General features: G+C 48.1%; 1 protein-coding gene across 1 annotated transcript; it reads left to right on the top strand.

Moving 5' to 3' along the window:
* Window positions 1-8,667: 8,667 nt before the first annotated feature.
* Window positions 8,668-10,674, top strand: LOC121835761 (the record flags this gene model as incomplete). The annotated part of the gene is made up of 1 exon (XM_042290241.1): window positions 8,668-10,674. A coding segment is annotated over exon 1 (2,007 nt), but the record flags the coding sequence as incomplete, so codon positions are not given.
* Between the last annotated feature and the right edge of the window lie 333 nt (window positions 10,675-11,007).

The raw sequence follows: 11,007 nt of genomic DNA, 5'->3' as shown, positions 1-11,007 counted from the left end.
TACGTCGCTAGAGCCTCGCACACTAACTCCCGAGTGTGCGATGCAAAATTAAAATGAGATGCCCAGAAACCCGTTGCAGGTGCCCTGAAGTCGCTGACGCAAATTTTGAGGAATGTATTTGGAAAAGTATTTGGAGGAGACCAAATACATTTGGTTGTATTTGTATCTTGTAATTAAATGCTTTTTTTAGAAATGTAATTAGATTTGTAATTAAATACAGTTTTGACGAAGTATTTTGTATTTGTATTTCGATACATATTTGCAAGTATTTTGCCCATCCCTGACATATATATATATATATTCGAAAATATGCAGATGAATGAACATTACTTCACCGAATAAGTCAATGTTTTACGAAACCGGAGAAAGCTAAAATAAACGGCGGAGCCAGGATTTGAACTCTGGGCCTCCCAGTGTTCGGTCGGATGTGCTTATATTATATTATATTTATTATACGGGCCACAGGCTACTTGGCATATTACATTTCTCTTCATGGCTCTGTTTTTTTTTTTTTTTTTTCGTTCTTTGTTTGCCAGAGTTTCAGACCAAATTCCTCTTTCACTCAATTGACTTCCCTTCTGCGTGTTTAGTCGACTTTGCTGCACTGCCCACTGTTCCACAATCCCCTGCTATCCGACAGCGCATGGGCAGATGCCTCCGGAGACGGTTTGAAGTACTTGCAGGGGACTGTGCGCAAATGCACTCGCCGTGTTCTGATGCGCGCGCATTGGCGAGAAAGGGATTCTTTTACACACGCACCACAGACCTTTGGCTCTAGCGTTGCACCGCGACCCTGAACGAGTTTTGCCTTGGGATATTGCCAGTGCCGCCTCTTTGCTTTTTCTTAATAAAGATGTGTCAATAAAATGGGTACCGTTCGTCATGGAGCCCCGCTAGCCTCGCCGACCTGCCGTTGCTCGCTTGACACGCGATGGCGAGCCGGCGGGCCATCGAGTCCTCGCACTCTCGGCGCGAGACATCTTTTCCTTCTCGTGCTGAGGGCGGCGGAAGGATCGAGGAAATGTCCAAAATGTTTTCAGATGTTTTTCAATAAATGTAAATAAGTAAATAAATGAAGAAAAATGGCACTGGCGATAGCCCAAGGCAAAGCTTGTCCATTGCCGCGGCGCAGCGCGAGAGCCAAAACTCTGTTCTCCGTGTGCACTGTAGAGGAATCCCTTTCTCGACGATACGCGCGCACCACAACACGGCGAGTCCTTCCCGGAGGTATATTGGCCTCGGCAGAGGGCGATGATTGCCTGCGCACATTCCTCAACATCTACGCCGTAAGAGATTCTGGAGGCATCTGCCCGTGCGCTGTTGAGTAGCTGGGGGAAGGGGGAGCAGTTGGCAGTGCGGCAAAGTCGGCCAAACACGCAGAAGAAAGGGAGGCCAGTTGTGTGAAAGAGGAATTGTGTCTGAAACTGTGTCGAACAGGGGGCGAGGAAGAAAAAAACCCAGAGCCATAGAGAGAAAAGTAAACTGCCAGACACCGCCCGCGAACACGATCGTGTTCACGGGACCACGAGACGTGTAGCGTCCGCGTCGAGGCTGGTGGGGTAGCTGGTCGGGGAGCTCTCTGAAAACCTCGGACTCGAGCGTGGACGTCTGGTATAGGATAGCCGTCCTCCAGTTCCCTCTCGCGATGACGTGGAAGAGTTCCAGCCTATCGAAAATGAGGTGCTGGTGTTCGGGGAGCTTGGCCTCCCAGTAGAACCATACGGGTGGAGATGCCGGATCTCGCGCACATCTCTCGTGGACAAACTTATGGTATTCTGAACGAGGTCGCGCAGAATGTCGTAGGCCTGACGGACCCTCGCTCCGGGAATGGGCGGTGGGGGCTCCACTGGAGGTATAGTCGGATAGCGTTGGTGAATCTGATAGAAATGATTCCCGCAGAAGCCATACCTCCGACGGGAGCAGGGGGAGGGCTGCGGCGATGACTAAGCGATCTCTTGGCGCGTCTGTGGATGTTTGAGCTCACCGTGCTGACGTTCGAATAGCTCGTGTTCAGAGTTCTGCGACAGGGACTGCCTAAGACTACTGGTCATGTGGGGCTAGACCGGCCTTGGCATCGACGATTGGAAGCAGGGGGGCTATGTTGCACTTTTTGCACTCCCAGGAGACTTGGAAGAGGGAAGTGACGTCAACAACGCAGCAAATGCAGATTGGATGTTGATTTTGTTTTCTTCTGTCAACATCCAATCTGCGTTTGCTCTAGTCGTTGACGTCACTTCCCTCTTCCAAGTCTCCTGGGAGTGCAAAAAGCGCAACATAGCACCCCAGGGCAGCTCCCAAGATTAAGGCGAAGGAGGCAGAAATGGCATCCCATGTCTGTTGGACGAGGACGGCTCCGTCATCGGCGGCCAAGTGCGTTGGCGCGTTCGACGACGAGGCTCTCCTTCACCTTGACTTTTTCTCTTGTCTTGCTGATGTCACATTCAATTGGGGCGCACGCAGCACCGAGAAAGTGCTGCCCCCAAGGCTGCGCCACCGCGCGGGTGCAGCGTATGACGCACTACCAAGTGAACACGAAGCATTCCGCCGTGCAACGCGTTTGGCGCGGTCACTTCAAGGGCAAAACATAAACGGCTGGACCACTGAACAAAATCCGCCGCGAGTGGGGCGGCGGCGCGCGCCATCTAGCGAGAGTCTCCCGAGCCGCCATGTTTACCGAGACGAGGAAGGCGAACCGAGGAAAAGAAGGGGCCGAAGGAGGCGGAGAGCGGTAGCTCAAGGCCGCGCCGGCCCGCAGTGCGCGAAGCTGCACGTCTCCTTTCGACGGTGCAGCTGGTGCAGCAACGCGCCGGTGTCGTGCGTCGCACCTAGTCCCAAATGAACGTAGTGCAGCCGCACCGACACGACCATGTGAACGCGACACGTCCGTCGGTGCAGTGCGGTGCAGTGTGGAGCGCCCCAATTGAATGTGACATGAGATGCGTGGCAGTGCCGGCGGCTACCACTCGGTTCGAAAAAGGGTAAAGGCGCGAAAAAGAAAGAAGAAGAAGAAAAAAAAAAAAAAAAAACTCGGAAACACTTTGGACGTTTCCTTGCGTTCCTTCCGCCGCTCTCCAGCCCGAGCATATATACCGTATATATACCTATTTATCATACAAAACGCCAATGTCAAACCTCTGACCTTTTTTCCTTTCCGTGTTTTAAAATCGTCACTCGCGACACGTTTCAGACTAAATGAATACCAGGTTTTCTTTTCCGCCAGCTCTGCATGATGGTCAATCTACCTCGTTTTTTCATACTGGCTACTGCATGCCAGGAACATCGGTGGTTTTGTTAGAACCGAGTTGGATGGGCAGCTGAGAATTCTAACTTACTAGTTAATACCCCGGAAACAACACGTACTGAATACATGTAGCAATGTAGGAGTGTGGCAGATTTAGAAATATACTTTATTTTTGTTATAAGCTCGACCACTGTTTTCAACTAAGTATTCTTAATCCTGAAGTTAGATTATACCGAAATGTATTATCAGATGCACCATTCACTCTCAATAACTCTGTTAAACGGCCACGACATTTCAATACCCCTCCTCCATGTCAAACTTGAGAAAAACTAATATTTTTTTTTTATTTTTCGGTTAATATCGATGGGATCCCGAGTTTTAGATGGGAACTGCAGTAATGTTTGGAGGTGGGCTAGTCGGTGATGCATTGTAAACATAGAAATAAAACAGCGCAAACGAACACAAGGACAAGTAGAAGGAGGGACACAGACACAGCGCTGTGTCTGTGTACCTCCTTCTACTTGACCTTGTGTTCGTTTGCGCTGTTTTATTTCTATGTTTTAGATGGGATCCCGAGTTTTATAGTGAAAGGCTGTGCGGAAACGATTTGTCCCGTTTTACATCTTATTTTTAACTTATCTCTGGAATCGGGTGTATTCCCGACAATGTGAAAGAGTTATCTTGTTATTCCAGTGTTTAAGTCGGGTGACCGAAGCAAAGTGAACAATTATCGACCTGTGCAGTGGCGTATCAACTTGTTTTTGAGTGGGGGGCAGACCAACCCCCCCCCCCCCCCCCCCCCCCCCGGGTCGCATATTTTTACTAGTGATGAGCCGAACTTTTGCCGAACTTTTCTAAAGATTCGGCAAAGATTCCGCAAAAATGCACTGTTCATCATTATCATCATCATTTATTTTCCTTGAGGGCCCGTGGGGCATTATACAAGGGGTGGCAATAAAACAAAAACAAATAGAACACTAAACATAATTATAACCATGTAAGCTAGATTTGTAGGTTAGATAAAGAGAGGGTAATGGCTTCAACAAATTTTGTAGAATCACTTACAGAAACGATGTTATGAAGTAGTGAATTCCAATCCTCGATGGACAATGGTAGTGTGGAAGTCTGGTGAGAAACAGTTGATGATCGAATTAGACGTAATTTACATAGGTGATCTAGACGCGGGAAAACACGATGGATAGGTGATAGCAGTGATTTTTTGAGGTGGCTATTGTGATAAAAAATTCGATGGAGGAGAGAAAGGCGTGATATTTGGCGGCGAAGGGAAAGTGGATGAAGGTTAGCTGATTGGCATAATCCTGATATGCCGGCATATAGTGAGTAGTTGTTATAAATAAAACAAAGGGCTCTGTTTTGGACGGATTCTAGATTATTTGCAAGGCAGGACTGCCATGGGGACCCTATAGATTGAAGCGTATCCTAACTTCGATCTTATAAGAGTAGTATAAGCTAGTCGTTTTGCGGAGCGTGTAGCAAGTTTGAGGTTACGGCAGAAATATCCGAGAGAACAGTTAGTATCAGAAATAAAAGAAGTTAGGTGAGTAGTCCACACTCAGAGGTGAAATGAGCACCCAGGTATTTATAAGATGAGCATGCTATTACTTGAGTGTTATTTAGGTAATACGGAAATGGTGTGGCATGCGAACTGCGGGAAAATGGTATGGATCTACATTTATTGAAGTTTAACGTCATCTGCCATTTTTCACACCAATGAATTACAGACTCGAGGTCTTCCTGGAGAGCATAATGATCATGGTATGAAAGAATGGGTCGGTAAATGACACAATCGTCGGCGAACAGGCGCACAGAAGGGGGGCACCTAACGTTACGGTAGAGGTGGGAGATTTTACGTTGTTAGCGGAGGAATATTGCTTACGGCTAATTAGTAATTCAGAAATGCACTTTACAATAGAGGGATGAATATTAATATCGTTAAGCTTTGTTAAAAGACGTTGGTGTGGTACTTTGTCGAATGCTTTGTAGAAGTCAATGAAAATGGCGTCGGTCTGAATATTCGAGTCGAAGCTTAAATAAATATCAGTATGGAAGGCGGTTAGCTGGGTTTCGCAAGAGTAAGACAGGGAATGCAGATAACACGTGAAGGCTTACTACGTGGAGCACGGGGCCTTTGGGTGGCTAGAATTAACTGAACAAGAATGGTGCTCAGTAGACCTTGCGGATAACCAGCTCTGAGGAGAAGTTCTTGTTGTTTTGCAATGCTGAAGCTTGCAAAGTGAGAACAGGATTTGGTTGCGACTCACATTCCAGAACAAGACCGGCAAGCTTTTCTTGATGCTGGAGTCCGATCCGCCTGCGCCCATGCTCCTCCACCTCCGGGAAAGAAGTCACCTGAAACTACTGGAATCATATAAAACAGGTGTTTTTGTCATCTTAGATGAAGGTTCCTATGGGCAGAAGGTTAGCCAGGCATTGAAAAAGAATTTTGATATTCTGAAGACTAGGCCTTCAGTGTCTCTCCGTTCAAAGGCAAAGCAACTTTGCTGCTCCCTTAATCTCCCGACTCTTAAAGCTGCCATTGGGGCTCCTTCCAAGCAATACCTAACTGTGTTTTTCACGGCAAAAACCCATAAAGAAGGAGTTCCCTTAAGAAGCATCATTTCAGAAAAGGGATGTTGGCAGAAGCCTCTTGGTCTTTTTCTGCAAAAGCATCTGTCATCGATCAGTCTCAACCAACCTTTCAGAGTTGCCAACTCCACAGAACTTGTATCTCGACTTCATGACCTCCATTCTACTCCCGAGGCCCTTACCATGTTTTCGTTAGACATTGAGGAATTATATTACCGATTAGATCCCGCATTTCTTATGGATTCTGTATCAAGTGCCATCCACGTACATGGCAAATGCGACTTTCAGAACTCATCTGGGGTATCTGAACGGGGTTTCCTAGACCTTTTGGCCCTACATCTACAATCAAAACACTCGTCGAACATGGAAAGGAAATTCTCAGGCAAAAGAAAGGTGTCTGCATAGGCTCCTGCCTTGCCCCAGTCCTCAGCGAAATATTTCTAACGTATGTGGATAGGGAGATTGAAGCACGCCTTGAAGAGTTGACACTCGTCTTCCATGTTTTTCGTTACGTGGATGATTATTTAGTCATTCACCCGATCTCAGTTTCTTCTGATTCTGTAGTTCAAGCCTTTACTTCTTCGTCCTCAGGCCTGAATTTCACAAGGGAACTAAGGTTGAAAGCTGGGCTAGTTGGTGATCGTTGTACATAATGGAATAAAACAGCGCGAAGATAGAAATAGGAAGAGACAGACCAGACAGGACAGAGCGCTGACTCGCAACTACGGCTTCTTTTCTCAACGAAAAAGAGAAAGACAAAGAGAAAGAAAAAACATAAAATTATACAGGAAAAGAAGAAGAAAAAAGAAGAAAAAAGACATTACTGTACGCAATCACACGCGCACCTTTCACCCATGGTAGCTGACTACGGCACGTGCTGGACCCTCATTGTCAACTTCAGGAATTCCAGCTCCTTGCCTGACAACGCCACTGATGCTGCGCTGATACACTTTTTTCCTCTACTCTGGATGTGGAAGGCCTCCAGCACCTCGCGTGTCACTTTGTCCCTGTGTCGTCCCAAGATGGTGGTGGCACTAAAAAACGGCTCGCACAGGCACTCTTTGCAGTGAACCGATAGGTGTCCTCCCACTGTCGCTCCGAGGGAGTACCTGTGCTCGCGGAGCCTTTCATTCAGGCACCGTCCCGTTTGTCCAACGTAGGTGGAGCCGCACGAGAGGGGGATACTGTAGACTACTCCCGTGGCACATGGGACGAACGGCCTGGCGTGCTTCTTGCTACACTTGTTTCTGGCGATTCCCTCTGCCTTCGCATGAACTCTGGGGCAGATCTGGCTCATTTTTTCTGGTGCGGAGAAAACCACTGGGATTCCATATCTTTTTCCAACATTTTTTAAATTGTGAGAGATCCTGTGTAAGTACGGGATAACTACAGGTCGCTTGCGTTCCACATCCCGTTGTGTAGACTGGCTACCCTTTACTTTCTTCAGCAGTTTGCTTGCGACGTCTGAAAGTAGTGTCGTCGGATAGCCAGCTTTCCTCAGTCTTTCTGTCTGTATCCTAAAGCTCTCCCCCAGAGTGTGGAGGCAAGATTTTTTGAGCGCTGAGCTCAGACAAGATGTAACGATGCCCCTCTTCACAACCTTCGAGTGGGCCGACCTCCAGTCGAGGATGCCTTTCTTGGATCGTGGACGATAGGTCCAGCAGACACGCGAGTCTCCTATGCGCAGGGAAAGGTCCAGGTACTGGAGTACCCCTTCTTTTGGGACCTCAAAGGTAAACCTAAGGCCTCCCCCACACTTCTCGAATACCGCCACCACTGTGTCAACCAACGCTTCCAATGTTCCAGATCTTCTGAAAAACACCAAAAAGTCATCCACATAGCGAATTATCTTGATAACACTTGTGCCGCCTAGCTCTCTTTCAATGACACAGTCCACTTCACCGAGGTAAATGTCACTTAAGACGGGGGCTACGCAAGAGCCGATACACACACCCGACTTTTGCCGGTAGCACCCTTCCTGCCACCCGACTACCATTGACCGCAGATAGAATAACAACAACTCCAAAAAGCTTTCCAGGGATACTCCACTAGAACTCCTAAAAGCCAGTTCTCCATTGGCTTCGATGCACCCTTTCACTGCTTCCAGCAATCTGACGTGCGGCAAGGAGTAAAAAAGATCTTCCACGTCTATACGTGTATCAGCGCAGCATCAGTGGCGTTGTCAGGCAAGGAGCTGGAATTCCTGAAGTTGACAATGAGGGTCCAGCACGTGCCGTAGTCAGCCACCATGAGTGAAAGGTGCGCGTGTGATTGCGTACAGTAATGTATTTTTTCTTCTTTTTTTTCTTCTTCTTTTCCTGTATAATTTTATCTTTTTTCTTTCTCTTTGTCTTTCTCTTTTTCGTTGAGAAAAGAAGCCGTAGTTGCGAGTCAGCGCTCTGTCCTGTCTGGTGTGTCTCTTCCTATTTCTATCTTCGCGCTGTTTTATTCCATTATGTACAACAATCACCAACTAGCCCAGCTTTCAACCTTAGTACAGTTTATTTCTTTTGCATCGGGCCCTTCTCCTGTCAATTCTAATGTTTTTTTTCTCTAATCCTTGTGTCCTCGTTAACCTAATAGCCCAGTGTGTGTGTAGCGCAAGGGTTTCTTCTTGGCACATTCGGCGTGGTACGTGTCCTGTGGAACTGAAAGGAATTTTCGGCCTCCTCGCTCCATCGGAAGGACACACAAAAAGGGTGTGTCGTGTTTTAAGATCCGAGTACTGGCGCCAGGAAAGATTCTTCCGAGACTGCCTGAGAGTAGCCTGTGCCTCCGCAAAGGAAAACCCTGCCAATTCACGAAGGTTCTACCATGAGATGAACAAGAGAGCAAGGGATGCCACGGAGTTCTTGTGGCAGAGAATCCGGCCACAACTTCCAAAGAAGAAGGACCTGATGACTCCGTCGACGCGCGGATACACAACATTGGGTGAAGCCGAGATTCCTCCAGAAATTGGCAAGCCGTTAGAGCTGGGTCCCAAGTTCTGCTTCGAGCCGGTCCTAAGCCCTCCCGAGTTGGTGACTCTGGCCAAGAACGTAGCAGAGAAGGCGATAGAAGGGGACAGGCCAAGGTGCATTTACGAGTGTGTGGAAGTTCTTCAATCACCAAGAAGAAGAGGACAGGTTTGTCCAATTACCACTTTGGTGGATTTCATGGTAGACAGTGACCTACGTGTCATGTTATCCGACAAAGAGGGTCAGTTTGTTGTGTTACCAAAGGGCATGTTCAATGAAAAGGCAAACGCGGCCATTGAGAAAAATTTCAGACCGGTCAATGTGGATCTGAAGAAACTTCGAGACAGGGCAAAGGGACTTTGTGATCGCCTGGCGTTAACCCAGCTGGCGGTGAGAGTAGGAAAAGCGGAGAATGTACACCTGCAAGCGTTTTTCAGCGCCAAAACCCATAAAGAAGGGTGCCCAGTTCGAGCCATTGTCACGGAAAAGGGATCGTGGCAAAGGCAGGTGGCCTCCTACCTACAAAAACAGTTATCAGCATTGAATATCAAGGACCCTTTTAGGGTTTTCAATTCATTGGAGCTTGTAGAGTACCTCGAAGCAGAGGGTCCAGAGATGAGGCACGCTTGTAGTATAGACGTGGAAGATCTTTTTTACGCCTTGCCGCACGACAGATTGCTGGAAGCAGTGAAAGGGTGCATCGAAGCCAATGGAGAACTGGCTTTTAGGAGTTCTAGTGGAGTATCCCTGGAAAGCTTTTTGGAGTTGTTGTTATTCTATCTGCGGTCAATGGTAGTCGGGTGGCAGGAAGGGTGCTACCGGCAAAAGTCGGGTGTGTGTATCGGCTCTTGCGTAGCCCCCGTCTTAAGTGACATTTACCTCGGTGAAGTGGACTGTGTCATTGAAAGAGAGCTAGGCGGCACAAGTGTTATCAAGATAATTCGCTATGTGGATGACTTTTTGGTGTTTTTCAGAAGATCTGGAACATTGGAAGCGTTGGTTGACACAGTGGTGGCGGTATTCGAGAAGTGTGGGGGAGGCCTTAGGTTTACCTTTGAGGTCCCAAAAGAAGGGGTACTCCAGTACCTGGACCTTTCCCTGCGCATAGGAGACTCGCGTGTCTGCTGGACCTATCGTCCACGATCCAAGAAAGGCATCCTCGACTGGAGGTCGGCCCACTCGAAGGTTGTGAAGAGGGGCATCGTTACATCTTGTCTGAGCTCAGCGCTCAAAAAATCTTGCCTCCACACTCTGGGGGAGAGCTTTAGGATACAGACAGAAAGACTGAGGAAAGCTGGCTATCCGACGACACTACTTTCAGACGTCGCAAGCAAACTGCTGAAGAAAGTAAAGGGTAGCCAGTCTACACAACGGGATGTGGAACGCAAGCGACCTGTAGTCATCCCGTACTTACACAGGATCTCTCACAATTTAAAAAATGTTGGAAAAAGATATGGAATCCCAGTGGTTTTCTCCGCACCAGAAAAAATGAGCCAGATCTGCCCCAGAGTTCATGCGAAGGCAGAGGGAATCGCCAGAAACAAGTGTAGCAAGAAGCACGCCAGGCCGTTCGTCCCATGTGCCACGGGAGTAGTCTACAGTATCCCCCTCTCGTGCGGCTCCACCTACGTTGGACAAACGGGACGGTGCCTGAATGAAAGGCTCCGCGAGCACAGGTACTCCCTCGGAGCGACAGTGGGAGGACACCTATCGGTTCACTGCAAAGAGTGCCTGTGCGAGCCGTTTTTTAGTGCCACCACCATCTTGGGACGACACAGGGACAAAGTGACACGCGAGGTGCTGGAGGCCTTCCACATCCAGAGTAGAGGAAAAAAGTGTATCAGCGCAGCATCAGTGGCGTTGTCAGGCAAGGAGCTGGAATTCCTGAAGTTGACAATGAGGGTCCAGCACGTGCCGTAGTCAGCTACCATGGGTGAAAGGTGCGCGTGTGATTGCGTACAGTAATGTCTTTTTTCTTCTTCTTTTCCTGTATAATTTTATCTTTTTTATTTCTCTTTGTCTTTCTCTTTTTCGTTGAGAAAAGAAGCCGTAGTTGCGAGTCAGCGCTCTGTCCTGTCTGGTGTGTCTCTTCCTATTTCTATCTTCGCGCTGTTTTATTCCATTATGTTCACAAGGGAAGACAGCTCAGGCGGTGGTCTCCAGTATCTCGATCTTCGTCTGCATCTTCTTCCGACCGGCATT

The sequence above is a fragment of the Ixodes scapularis genome, unplaced genomic scaffold (genome assembly GCF_016920785.2).
Source record: "Ixodes scapularis isolate PalLabHiFi unplaced genomic scaffold, ASM1692078v2 PGA_scaffold1__304_contigs__length_218370807, whole genome shotgun sequence".
Lineage (NCBI taxonomy): Eukaryota > Metazoa > Arthropoda > Arachnida > Ixodida > Ixodidae > Ixodes > Ixodes scapularis.
Note: the sequence above shows the minus strand (reverse complement) of the source record. Positions and strands in the feature narration are given on the sequence as shown.